This window comes from Electrophorus electricus, chromosome 26 (genome assembly GCF_041902795.1).
Source record: "Electrophorus electricus isolate QZ-2024a chromosome 26, ASM4190279v1, whole genome shotgun sequence".
NCBI lineage: Eukaryota > Metazoa > Chordata > Actinopteri > Gymnotiformes > Gymnotidae > Electrophorus > Electrophorus electricus.
In genome coordinates this window covers 3,979,685-3,993,759 of record NC_137522.1, presented here as the reverse complement: position 1 = coordinate 3,993,759, position 14,075 = coordinate 3,979,685, and the positions used below count along the sequence as shown (strand labels likewise).

Genomic DNA, 14,075 nt, shown 5'->3' with positions numbered 1-14,075 from the left:
TAATGATACTGTTAATGATGAGAACAATGTTATTTGAATGGACATAATCTCCATAACATTATAACATATGACATCTGCCAAGACATGTTTATATCATGGTTATGTCAGTTAAAGGAAAATGTTGCTGCTCATCTAAAGAGACCTAAATACCAGCTCTCAATCTGTGGGGTTCTTGAGATCAACAAAGTATTTTAAAAGTGACAACCCACCTAAATATCTTCCTAGTAAGATGCTTAATGTTATATTGATCTAATCATTACCATTATGTAATAAATAGATCAGTGGGTGTACCTGTGAATGCTTTCTACCTTCTCACATCTTGAAATCTTCTGTCTAGAATATAACTTAAAAATCTTCAATTGGAAGGGGTCATGTGACCATTTAACTTGTGTAAAGGTATATGACAAATTCAATGCTAAAATTAATTGAGATATCTTTACTCATCTACATACTAATGAGCATAGATGTGCCATTTTCTTCGAACTCTCACCCAGTCACTTATTTGCTTCCTATTTACTAAACACATAATTCAGAAAGTCTAATCTTCATTAATGCTGTGGTAAAGTATCATCACCAATTTTATTAGCAGTCTTGAAATCACAGGAATTGGTGTTCTACCACATTCACAGTTCATACTAGTGCTCAAACACTTCTATAACATGTATTGGTATTGTCTTTTGTTCTTTTTCCTTGTTTAAGGATTTAGTGTGTTTCTCTGAGATTTCACTAAGTTGACCACTGTCTTGAGCTTCTCAGGGGTCTCCCCTCACTGATGCTGGGGCAGCCACTTTCTAGGGCTCCCTCATGCACTACCTCATCACTATTCTATGACCTTCATACATGCAAATGTTAAAATCAAACTAGTCATTGGTTAGAATGTGATGGCAGAGGCAGGGAGAGAGTGAGATGCAAGTGTTCCCACAGGGTTTCTTTATAAGACATAGTATGAAACAAAAGCAGCTCATCGTCTTGAGCATTGACTAAGCAGCCGTAGACTCATACGACATATGTGTAGAGACTTTATATCAAATGACATTGCAGACTCAGTATGAACTGTTAACTTAGTTTAATTGACAGTCTTAAGAGAACGAGTGAGTACAGCGAGTCTCATCTTACAGATACCTGCTGTAACTGAACACACACAAAGTCCTGCATGCTGATTGGTCTATTCACCAAATATTTACAGCTATGGTACCTCATAGCAGACAAACAGTACACTCTTTATTCAAATGTATGCATACAGTATGCATACAGTATGCATACTAGACTGGGGTAAAGGCCCCTCATGGACTACTCCCTCCAAGCCCACATAGCCTCTGTGCATGTGGTTTTGTGTTTGTTGTTGTATTTGACAGATCACCACGTTCTCTTGTTGCCCTTGTTTATAGCCACGCCCCCTTGTTGGACTATGTCACCTGCCCCTTGCTATTAGTCTTGTTAATGTACATATGTAAACCCTCGTATTAAGCTTGTTTTTGTCAGTCATTGTGCTGCCTGGGTTCTGGTCGTTCTTGTATGAAAACTTTGCATTGTACATATATAGATTGGTTTTCATGTAAAATATACTCTACAGTGCTGTGCAAAATTGTTAAGTCCATTTTTCGCAAGTCCTTAAGTTTATTTGGGTAGTAAACGTTTATTTACTCAGAACATACATGAAACATGTAAAATGGAAGTAACGGTAGAAAATGAACCAATCAGACAGCGCCTGTAGCACATTGCTCCCACACTTGCTGCGGACCGTATTAGTGTCTGCTAGAAGCGTACCATGGACCACCAATTTCAGAAGGACCAGAGATCGGTACCCTGAACCGCTCCAGGCTCGAAAGCTGCTTTCACACTTGACCAAACGTATCGAACATGCGAAACAAAAGTTCGAGTGTGTGAACGCCGTTAGTGATGGTTCTTGTGTATTGAGATGAGCAGTTGTAATGTTTAATTTCCTTTTGATAATTTGTAGCTAGATAATATAGTCCACTGCAATAACATTTTGGGCATTTATCTAATGCTTTATCCAAAGCGACTTACAATTATGACTGAATAGAGCAACTGAGGGTTAAGGGCCTTGCTCAGGGGCCCAACAGTGCCAACTTGGCAGTGGTGTGGATTGAACCTTCCGAATAGTCTAGTACCTTAACCACTGGCCTTTTAGAATGCGAACCTTCTAGTTCAGTTAACACAACAATTCAGATGTTTTTCTAATTACTCATACTCTCCCTTATATCTGAGCACATTAGAGCTGCAGTTTAATGATTGTCACTTATTAGTCTGTTGACTTTATAATGTAAATTAAATTATCGACTTTCACCGAGCTCTAGTAGTTTAAGCTGTATTGGAATGGTCGCTGAAACGCTCACCAACAGCCCCACCTAGTACATTTTATCAACCGCCACTGGTATTTATTGGATTTTCTGACCCATACGAGATTTAATGCGCATCATTTGCAACGTGGCGGCCAGGGTCCTGCGGAATTACGGACCGTTCCACTGGCCAATAGCAGAGACCCTAACAACACTTCAAGCGACGTGTCCTGTGTTTCCTGTAACATGAATGGCTGTCTTAAACAGTAACGGTTGGGTTTGGTTGCACTTCGTAGCAGTCAACCGGGCATGTTTGAAATATGAACGACTAGCTCTCAGTTGTATTTAGAAGAGCGTTCACATGCTTTTGCTTAATTTGCTCTTGAGATTCAGACCTCTGAAGACACTTGCTACGCAGTAAACTAATGATGAACAAAGTAGCAATTTGATAGCTAGTTATTTAATTTTTTTTCCACAAGTTCCATTAACAAGCTAACAGTTGCTGCTTTGCTGATTCTGCGTTTGGTTACATATTGTTTGTAGGAATGGACGTGTTGTGTATCTTATGTTTTTTATCTTTGTGTTCTTGTTTGGCGTATGGGAAACCTACGCTAAGGAAAGAGAGAATTCGTCATGATTCCGAATTGAGCAGACAACCTCACGAAGATAACAAAAGTCATCAGTACGACCACGAGGCCTTTTTGGGAAAAGAAGACGCCAAAACCTTTGACCAGCTGAGTCCAGAGGAAAGCAGAGAGAGACTAGGGTACGGTGTTTTGCCGAAACTAACTCCGCATCGGCTTAGGTCTAACGTCGCTGGCTAACGCAAAAGCGAAATGACATGTCTTGTTAAATGTGACTGCTTGACGATGCGTCTACTGAAGTGTTCAAATAAACTTGGATACCAGCTTTCATTTTCTTTTTTCAGGATGTGTAAAAGATTACATAATGTGGCCCATTTCTTACCCAATGCCAGGTTTATTTAGACATGGGTTTAGTGCTGGTGAAACCCTTGGTCGCGCAGTATTTGAATCTTGAAAATGAGCATACGTTCTCAATTTTCGTTTATCGGATGTAGAGTGGCCGTATGCTATGAGATGCTTATTCCAAAGAATTAATGTTCCTGATTTGAAGTGGGAGGTCTCCCAAACATCACAACGTGGCTTTAGGGATAATGTCCTTAAAACAAAAAAAAAGTGCACTTCTGTTGTATGTAGTCTACGTTAACAATTGTGAATGAATTGTGTATCCTTTTTTGTGTAGGAAAATAGTTGATCGCATTGATGGTGACAGTGATGGATACATTACTACTAACGAGCTCAAGAGTTGGATCAAGAGAGTCCAGAAGCGCTATGTCTATGAGAATATGGCAAAGGTCTGGTCTGACTACGATCTCAACAAAGACAACAAAATATCATGGGAAGAGTACAAGAAAGTGACCTATGGATACTATCTTGGTTAGTTTTACTCACTAAAAATTTATCTTAAGCAGATTTAAAAAAAACTTGCAGATTCTAATGGCTTTTATACCAATGTGTGAGTACAGGGGTTTTGATGCATGAGGAATAAGGGGTAGCATGGATTTGAGCTTTAAAGATTTACAATGTTGGAGGGCTCTAATTCATCATGCATTAGTCAAAAATATCCACTGGTACATCACTTGCTTGAAAATGACAGCAGAGAAGCAAAATTCAACTCTGAAACGATACATTTATATCTATTTTGCTAGATGATTAACCTCAGCCTTGTTAGATTTTCTCTTACTGAGTGTGGCTAGGAAATGAGAAATTTGTACACTAATGATTTATCATCTGCTAGTTACCTGTGCTAAATGAAGTGGTTTTGCAGCTAATCCAGAGGAGTTTGAGGATGCTACAGACCAATTCAGCTTTAAGAAAATGCTTCCACGGGATGAGCGTAGATTCAAGGCAGCCGATCTGGATGGAGACTTGGCAGCTGAGAGGGAGGAGTTTACTGCTTTCCTCCACCCAGAGGAGTTTGATCACATGAAAGAAATTGTCATCCTGGTAAGTACTTGGCTCTCTAAACAGGAATTTAATAAGCAGTTCAGAGACTTGGTCACAATCTTAGTGTAATATTTAACAGCGTTGACTTGTAAACTGGTGTTAAATTTATTGTTTTAAAAATGGGTTCAAACAGCTGACAATTATTTATAATCAAAAATCATGCAGGTCCTTAGGCCTTGATTTTTACACAATTTTTAAACATCCATATGAAGCAAAAAATAAATCCAGTTAAATTGATATACTGGTGTTCTGTTCTTTAAAAGAGGGGCTATTTAATAGAATAAGCAGCATTTAACAGCATAAAGTCTTATGCCACTGCAGTATAGACAATAGGGGTATATCTGAAATTAGGAGGTTCTTGTGCTCAAATGCTGTCTGGTTTGTGCCAAACGTGTCTTCTGTACTGTGCCTAAATAATTAAACTTTGGGTGTGTGTCCAAAGCACATTGTTCTAAAAGTCCTGGTCTTTGATGGGTGGTATTTTAGGATCGTTGGGCTTATTTATGCATCTTTCAGTCTGCTTTTGGGCTGAACTTACTAGGATGGACTGACCTGCCCAAATTGCTAGTTGTGCACTTGAGAAGCAAGTCTTCTACTTCAGCCTACTCATTATTGAAAGTTTGTGAAGCCTTTAGAAGCATCTATATTTTTGAATAATTTGACCTAACTTCATTTTAGATTGTCATATTTGATTTGGTTCTCATTTACTGAGCAGTGATCCAGTATTACATGAGTGGTAAAAGTGTGAACCTTTTGCCTTCAGTATGTACTTCTCCCCTCGCCCCTGTGCAGCAGTAACTGCATCTAAACATTTCCCATTATTGTTGATTTTTATACCTGTACATTGGCTTGGAGGACCTTTAGCCTATTCTGTGGTACAAAACTGCTACAACTCAGTTCTGTTGGTGGGGTTCCTCTCATTTAACTACTTGCTTCAGGTCCTTCCACAACATATTTCACAACATATTTCAGCAGAGAAATTCCTTTACGTTGTTTAAAAGTATGCTGATATTCCAAAGACCATTTAAAACTAGGTGACACAACAGAAGCAAAATTGCGACGCAACCCACAGTAATGACTGGTCATCCCCAAAAATCACAATTTACACTTCTATTGCGTCCACTTTTGCATCTACAGGGCATACACAGCAAAGACTTTGTTTACCTAAAGAGCTAGCTAACTAAATTCAGTGCAAGTTCAGCAGCTTGCAGTCAAACAAATAGGGGTCTGTAACTACTCAGGCCAGGTCCTAGAATGGACAAAAGTCATCCAAATATGCTGCACAGTCTGGAACAGCTCTTAACATGCAATTCAACTCTGGAAGGTAGCAGGGGTGTCTTTTGTACCAAAAGCTGATGTGTCAAGCATGTGAAGTCAGAGGAACTTGCCAATAACCTCTTGGTCTTAACTTACTCGCTCACGTATTGAAATGAACCAATTCTGCAAAGTCATCTACTTGACAAAGGAAAAGCGTCAATGAGTAATTGCATTTACTTTTCAATAATCTGTACAGAATCTTGAAGTACCATTTAAGAATAAGTGTATATATGGTGAACTCCAAGAACATCAGAAAATGAACAACTATAATGCATTCAGTTTTTATTTTTGGATGGACACTTGCTCAATGGATGCAAGATCCACCAAAAACTATCCATTTCATGCAAAGTCAGCACTGGGTAAAAGGGAAACCAGTATAGGCGTAGGCCGGAACAAGAGGATTACCTCCTAACAGTTGGAGCAGAAAGTCAGATTTCAGGTTGGAATGTGATCCAAATCGCTTTAACGTATTGACATGCACAGGTTTTACATCTCTGGTCAGGTGTCTTGTATGACATCCAATTTGTCACAAATGGGATGGCACAATATGTGGACCAGAGAATCTCGCCAGCAGATGACAAGCAAGTGGCTGTGTTCAAAACCTCATTTCCTGGTTAATTGGTTCTCTTGTCAAGTTTTTTTTGTTTTCCCCCTTGTACCTTCACCAGTTCCCTTTGAGGTTTCGCAGACAAATGGTAGTCATTCCTTAAATGACACTCATAAGATTCAAAGATGTAGCATCAATGCTTAAGCATTTCTCTTTTTAAAAGCATCAAAGGAGCTTGAACAGTGCCCAAACTCTAGCTGAGCTGGACTAAATCTGTTTCTCTCTGTTTTCTCTACTGTTTCTCTCACCACAAATAAGACCAAGGGCAAAACATTGAGATTTGGGCGGTTTCCTGGCTATGCACCCAAAATTTAAATCCCTCAAGCTAATGATATAACAAGATCCATGCTGTAGTGCCCCCATTAAACCAAATTCTTACCAAATTGTTAGATGTCCTCTGAATTTGATTTAGTAAAAAATGAATACCAAATTTAATCAGAAATTTTGGCCAAGAGCCCATTAACGTAACATTTTTAATTTGGTTAATGCAGTCATAATTTGTTCAAATAATTATCAAAAAACACTGGTGTTTAAGACAAATTGAGGTGTTCAGGTGAAAAACCCTAGGCCTAACTATACAAGTGAGTTTCAATGACCAATAATAGAAAACTGACTAGACTTGCGCATAGACATGGTTTTGATCTCTTTTGCATGTATGTTTAGAGTCCATTTACGTGTCCTTTAGATTGAAGTTCTACAGCTATATCAACATGGGCTTCACTGTACACACTATTCAGGTTTTTTGTGGATCAGCTGATTTTTAATCCTGTTAAACGCCCACCCAAGGGTGATGTATTGAGTCACTCTTTGGAATTATTCAACAAAGTGGTGGGTGTAGCCTAACTTATAAAACTGGAAAATTTTAGTTGGAATGAAGGCTTTCACTGCTTGTAATGCTACTGACTGCAAGACCACCTTTTATGAAAAAAAAAAAATCGCAAGCTTTGCACATTGTTTGGCTTATTTGTTTAATGTCTTTATAGATAAATCATTGATTAAACTCAGTGTGCCAATCCGGTATGTGACACTCAATTGTAAGAAGATAAACAATACTTGCCCTTAATCACATGTATACCACACACAGACTAAAATGAACAAACAGTATAATTTCTTTCTACATAACTATCCATGTATCTAAAGTATTCAGTGAGCTGCTTCATTTGATTAAACTAGCAGCCTAGTTAACCCCTAGGTGGTGCATTCCACCTAGACCTAGGCCTTTGCAGCACTTGTTTTGCATTGAACATGGTTCAGTTCATCACAAATCTGATAAGTGGGTGGCAAGATCCTTTGTTTGGGTAATTTGACTTATTAGCTACAATTTCACTTGTGCAGCATTTGTTGCCAACCAATTATAAGCATATGTTATCACACACACACTAAAAAAGATAGATGGGTGGATAGCATGGAGAATGATCATAATAAACTGGGCACCTTTTCCTTTATGAACTGGCACTGAGTTATTTTTGAACCATTTGATATCAATATCCACTTCAGGAAACGCTGGAGGACATTGATAAGAATGGTGATGGGTTCGTGGACGAGGATGAATATATTGGTAAGTAAATCAATAATTTTTCATTAGTAGTGACTAATCAGCAGTCCTGTTTGTCACTAATTCTTTGTTCCTTAGAAAAGAATCAGATTCTGTTTTTCTAGTGTGCTCATTCTGAATATTAATGTGCAGTAGAATTTGTTTGGGGGGTAGTGGTTAATTGCATTGTGATTCCTAATGGCATTCTAAAGGACTGGTTTAAGACTGCAATGGGAAAGGTTAAGCTCTAAGGACTTTTGGCCTTAGGGTTTAATGTCAGCCTACCATTTGCAGCTATAACAGCTTCAACTCTTCTAAACCTTGTGGAAAGCCTTCCCGGGACTGTTTATGGTCAAATTGTCATTCTTCCAGAAGCATATTTGTTAGGTCAGACACTGATGTTGGGTGAGAAGGCCTGGCTTGCAGTCTCTGCTCTAATTCATCCCAAAGGTGTTCTGTCGGGTTGAGGTCAGGACTCTGTGCAGGCCAGTCAAGTTCTTCCACACCAAACTCGTTCATCCATGTCTTTATGGACCTTGCTTTGTGCACTGGTGTGCAGTCATGTTGGAATTGGAAGGGGCCATCCCCAAACTGTTCCCACAACGTTGGGAGCATGAAATTGTCCAAAATGTCTTGGTATGCTGAATTATTTACTAAAGTCTGAGCCCAACTCCTGAAATACAACCCCACACCATAATCTCACCACCAGCAAACTTTACACTTGGCACAATGCAGTCAGACAAGTACCGTTCTCCTGGCAACTACCAAACCCAGACTCGTCCATTGGATTACCAGACAGAGAAGCGTGATTTTTTACTCTAGAAAACGCGTCTCCACTGCTCTAGAGTCCAGGGCCGGTCTGTTTTACACCACTGTATCTGACGCTTTGCATTGCGCTTGGTGATGTAAGGCTTTGATGCAGCTGCTCGGCCACGGAAACCCATTCCATGAAACTCTCTCTACACACTGTTGTTGAGCTAGTCTGAAAAGACCCCATCGATTCCAATTCTTCTTTCACTTCTCTCCCTCCTGACCTTTTGTGTGTACACCTATGCATGTGTAGCATGAGTAGCTACCATGTTACTAGGTATCTTAATTTTGCACTTAGTGTTGTTGCTGGCTTCCCAGCAAACAAGACAGAAGCCCCCCACCACAAGGAACCCAGTCACTCCTGTGGGGCTGTCCAGGGAGCAGGTTTGGATGGATAAGCATGATGGAACATGGCAACAGAATGCATTTACTCAGGGATTGCTTCCATACCCTTAAGGTGAACTACTTGGCTCACTTCTGGCAACCCAAACTGTTGTGCTAGAAGAGGAGATTATAGGTATTTAAGGCAGAGGGGAAAGCAGGGAGAGCACCAGAAGTTCTCTGGTGCACACTGTGCTTGGGTAACCTGGGTGCAGGTGTTGAATAGTACAGGTCATCAGTTGAGATGGTCACTCCAGAGGTATGTATTGTTGATGGGATGGACAATAAGGGTAAGGGTTGGCCTGGTGCAATCAATGTCCCAGTTGACTATGAAACGGGAAGGAAACAAGATTATTTGCACTTATGTCTGGTTATACCAGGAACCCATTACACCATTTGAGGTCATGGAGAAACTTGTGGGGGGGGGTTCTTTTTTTAATGTACACACTCAACATTTCTCCTCACCGTTTAGCAGTATGGCCCTAATGAGAGACGAATAGTTTTAATATGCATATTGAAAGCGCTTGCAAATTTCAGGTAGAAGTGCACATCCCCCTGTTGTCCTGTTAAGTTAGTCTGGTGGAATTTGGTCAAAGTTAAGCAATATAATAGTCTGTTAGAAGGTTTCTGTATTCCACTCTGACTTATGACATCTAGGAGCAGAAAGTCAGATGCTCAGGCAGGGGTGATGAGCCCTGAACTAGTGCAGTTTTATGGTTGGTGTTGCTAGGCATCTCGTGCCACAGGGGTCCCAAGATAAGAGGTGAGGCAGCTCAAACTTACCAAACCAATTTTTTTAAACATAGGAATAAGATCTATTTTTGCTACACACATGACCTCAATTGAACACATACGAATGGGGGGGTGATGCTTTTTCACTTCATTGACTTCATTATAGATAGACTTGCAGGGCTTAAGTTTGTGTGACATGGAAAGGGAGTAAGATGGGGATGTAGTGTTTGTTTAAATGGCTCTTGCTGCTTATGATATATGTATGTAAGAGTTTATTCTTGTATAACTAGGTTCTGTGTAAAAAAGTGAACTTGACTGTACAAGAGTGATGCACAGGAGTAGTCCATTTGTGAGAGAGAGACGTCCGTTTTAAAGGCTAGCATAACATAATATTGGTTTAACTTGCTGTCTACATAGTTTATCTATGTAGATATAGGCCCTCTTTCCATCACTTTTAGGCTTTTTAAAAAATTTATTTACTTCTTTTAAATGGTAATCCGCGTTCATTAGTCCAGTATTTTTCTTGTTGATGGAGTTCATTTCAGTGTTTTTTCTTCTGAGGTCTCCTTTTGCTTTAGCCATGATTGGGGGGGGGGGGTATAAAAAGACCCTAGGTGACGACCACCATGGAATGCTATGGATGTGGTGGTCTGTTTTTTAAAATTGTTGATCGTGAACTCCTTGTCATTCATGTTGACAGTTGTCGTCATGGTTGTGTATGAATCTTTTCGAGGGCTTCCAGTTTGTCACAGAATGTAATCTAGACAGAATAAAAAAGGGAACACTTTCTTCTGGGGAAAAATGCAGCCAAAAATAAAATCATCTTGGCAGCAGGTAACTTCTGTCATGCTTCTTGCTTCAATTAATCTGTGTTAAGCATGGGGTAAAAACGCTGGGGGCAGGGCTGCCCTTTTGACCATGTGGCAATCAAATGGATCAAAGATTTCACACAACTAAACCACCTTCAGTAGTTCAATATTTTATATGCAAAGTCAATGTTTTTATTAATGGATTTTGGGTAAATAATTTAGGATTTGTTTTATTGCAATTCAGTTTTGTAATCTTGCAATAGCTGAAGACTACACCTTCAAGGTACTGTAGTCATACTTGTAATTGATATATTTAAGTCAGACTTGAGACTAAGACATGTCTTGCAGAGCTCTCAAACCTTTTATCCTATCCTGATCGCCTCACTAAAGGAGGGCAGGCTAATTCATGGCATCAATTGCAACTCATCACTTGCAGATATATTTGACCATCTGGTTTGACGCCAGCCTTCCAAACTAAAGTTTGAAAGTCTGTTTTTGGTGAGTCTAGGCAAATCCTTTTGTTTTTGGAAATCATAGGTTTTCTCTTATTTTTCATTGTTTACTCCCATAATGATTATAGTGTAGGGTTGTTGCAAAATACCGGTATTGATATCGATATCTCTTATTTTTTAAATGGTGGTTCGTGGTGTATTATCATAAATGGTCCAGATCTAGCACGTAAGGCTTAATAAGCAGTATTTCTGTATCTGAATGCCTTTTAAAGTAGTTCTCACAGCTGTTCTTTTATAGAGGACATGTTTGCACATGAAGATGGTGGTCCAGAACCAGACTGGGTCAAGACTGAGAGAGACCAGTTTTCAGACTTCCGAGATCTGAATAAAGATGGCAAGATGGATTTGGAAGAGATCCATCACTGGATCCTCCCACAGGACTATGACCATGCCCAGGCTGAGGCCAGACACTTGGTATATGAATCAGACATAGACAAGGTAAGAAAATCCCTAAGGTGACATAATTGGGGGGAAAATTGGAGGCATCAACTATTAGAATTGCCAAAATCTGAATATACAGTCATGGCCAAAAGTTGAGACTGCACAAATTGATTGCAAAGTCACTCCTTGCCATAAATTTCTCAAGTTACTGCATATCATCCCTGCCACAAAATGGCCTGCCAACATTTCAGTGATCATCTCGTTAGCTCAGGAGAAAGTGTTAATGAGGACGAGGCAGCTAATATCACTGCCCATGCTGATTAGAAGAGCAGACTAGTTGCTTTAAAAGGGTGGTGGTTTTTGGAAGTTCTCTTCTGTTAACCGTGGTTACCTCCAAGGAAACACATGTAGTCTTCACTGCATTGCATCAAAAGGGCTTCACAGGCAAGGGCATTACTGCTTGTAAGAGCACCTAAATCAACCATTTATCAAATCAAGAGCTTCAAGCAGAGGTTCAGTTGCAGTGAAGGCTTCAGCGTGCCCAACAAAGTGGCAGGACCATCTCCTAAAGAGGATGCAGCTACAGCATCTGGTCACCACCAATGCATCTGCAAGCACAGTGAGGCGAAGGCTTTTGGAGGATGGCTTGGAGTCAAGAAGGGCAGCAAAGAAGCCACAAGGACAGACTAACATTCTGCAGGAAGTATAGGGAATGGAGAGCATAGGACTGGGGTAAAGTAATTTTCTCTGGTGAGGCCCCCTTCAGACTGTTTGGGACATCTGGACAAATGATTGTCCAGAGAAAAAAAGGGGAATGCTACCATGAGTCCTGTCTGTCAGTGAGGCATCCTGAGACCATTCATGTGTGGGGTTGCTTCTTATCCAAGGAAGTGGATTTGCTCAATTCTGCCTAAGTACACTGCTCATGGATCGTTGGGAGAAGTGGAGGATGTCTTGATGCCATTCCTTATTCATGGTAATTTGGTGATGATGAATGCTTTTTGCAGCATGATGGACCACCATGTCACAAGGCAAAAGTGATAACCAAGTGGCTCAGTGAACAAATCCTTGCGATCTGGGACGATCTTGGGAACCTGTGGACAAACAAATCATTTCCAAGGACTGATGGGCAAGAATGGGTTGCCATAAGTCAAGATTTTGCCCAGAAGCTGATATCTAGCATGCCAAGGCAAATTGCAGAAGTCTTAATATTTAGTGTTAACCCTTCTCTCTCTCTCTCTCTCTCTCTCTCTCTTTTTCTTCCCGCCCCCCAAGTCTTTTTAAACTTAAAAAAAACTGAGGCAGTAAACATTCTGAACCACAATTTCAACTTTTGCCCATGACTGTAGATCTCAGCCTGCTCTTGCACAGAAGTCACATAAAGCTCAGTTCCAACAACCAATCAGTATCATACTATTTTATCTTGCAAAATACAATAATTTCCTATTACTCATTTTAATGTACTGGCTGATGGCAAATTAAACAACTAAGTATTCTTTAGGATCAAATGCTGACCAAAGAAGAGATTTTGGAGAACTGGAACATGTTTGTGGGCAGTCAGGCTACTAACTACGGTGAGGACCTGACCAGAAACCATGATGAGCTTTGAGTCTGGCCAGTTCCCAACAGCATGATCGCCTCAAACACCTCACTTTTGCAATGAGGATATAAAATTGGTCTAACTTTAGACCATTGGCTTGTCACTCAAGAAGATAAGAGCCAAGCCATTGAGCACCTGACCAAAGAGCTACCTCAGTGCACAGGGTGGGAAAAATGTATAGCGCGCTAGCCTGCTCCAAGCAGGGGACAGTACATCCACTTTGGTCTTGTGTGTGAGACCACAGTGAATTTGTTTGCAACTAGAGCATTTCTCTCATGGCCTGAATTGTTCGTGTCCATTTAAACTTGAGCAGGCTGTTGTACCTATAATTTTTGGGGTGCCAATATGTAAGAAGTGCCTAGAGATGATGGTATTTATTTGGTTATTCACTTGACTAATCTGTTTTGTTGGCTACAAAATTGCTAGTGTAACTAAGTATTGTTGGTTAAAACACTAAGCTTAAAACATTTAAGCTTTAGGCACCCCCCCCCCCCCCCTCCCCATTTAAATGTCTGTGGTATTGTTTGGAACCCTAAGCTGAGGTTCACACAATGGATAAAGGTTGTGTAAAGACTAGGAAGAAGCTAGTGATGGTGATTAAGTTAATATGTGTCTCAGTAGGCATTTGTAGGCAGTGTAACATGGCAGACTTGGGTTTTATTCACATTCATTATTGATGCAATATTTTTCTCAAGTTTAACAGTTCATTGTTAATTCTTATGATGTGCACAGCCATCATTTTATTTAGGGTTGGTCTAACATTTTTAGTGTGAATGGTGTTTTCATTTACTTTGTTTCTCCTATGGAAGTGAATTTTGTGGATTTTCTATATAAACCTGTTTTTAAATAGATATATATGAACTTGCTTTTTGTAATTTTGTAGAAATTATCTGCATACTACATATTTCTAAAGTGCACATCTGGATTTGAATACAAGTTACTTGGATTAATCTGTTTTTTGGGAGCAATTTTGTTAATGTGCAAAAATTATGATGGTTGGTCTATGGACAGGACTTTACCCCAAAGCATCTGGAATAAACTAGTCAACTGTTTATATAAGGCTAA

The 14,075-nt window shown here is 39.8% G+C and overlaps 1 protein-coding gene across 3 annotated transcripts; it reads left to right on the top strand.

The window, feature by feature from the left end:
• The first annotated feature begins 2,569 nt into the window (after nucleotides 1–2,569).
• Nucleotides 2,570–14,075, top strand: rcn1 (reticulocalbin 1, EF-hand calcium binding domain). 3 transcript variants are annotated; one of them, XM_027006913.3, is made up of 6 exons: nucleotides 2,570–3,066; nucleotides 3,564–3,757; nucleotides 4,149–4,327; nucleotides 7,749–7,809; nucleotides 11,268–11,467; nucleotides 12,902–14,075. In XM_027006913.3, exons 1-6 carry the CDS (start codon nucleotides 2,846–2,848, stop codon nucleotides 12,977–12,979), a joined length of 933 nt encoding a protein of 310 aa, XP_026862714.1. In that variant the 5' UTR covers nucleotides 2,570–2,845; the 3' UTR covers nucleotides 12,980–14,075. The 3 variants fall into 3 exon arrangements, with proteins under 3 accessions (XP_026862714.1, XP_081564459.1, XP_026862713.1); XM_027006912.3 differs by having other exon boundaries at nucleotides 2,575–3,066; nucleotides 12,912–14,075; XM_081708333.1 differs by lacking the exon at nucleotides 12,902–14,075 and having other exon boundaries at nucleotides 2,571–3,066; nucleotides 11,254–11,372.

Excerpts from the sequence above, each read along its gene's own strand:
- rcn1 (XM_027006912.3), top strand. The coding sequence starts at position 2,846 with ATGGACGTGTTGTGTATCTTATGTTTTTTATCTTTGTGTTCTTGTTTG. Across the intron at positions 3,758-4,148 it reads GACCTATGGATACTATCTTG|CTAATCCAGAGGAGTTTGAG; the intron begins GTTAGTTTTACT and ends GTGGTTTTGCAG. Across the intron at positions 4,328-7,748 it reads TGAAAGAAATTGTCATCCTG|GAAACGCTGGAGGACATTGA; the intron begins GTAAGTACTTGG and ends TATCCACTTCAG.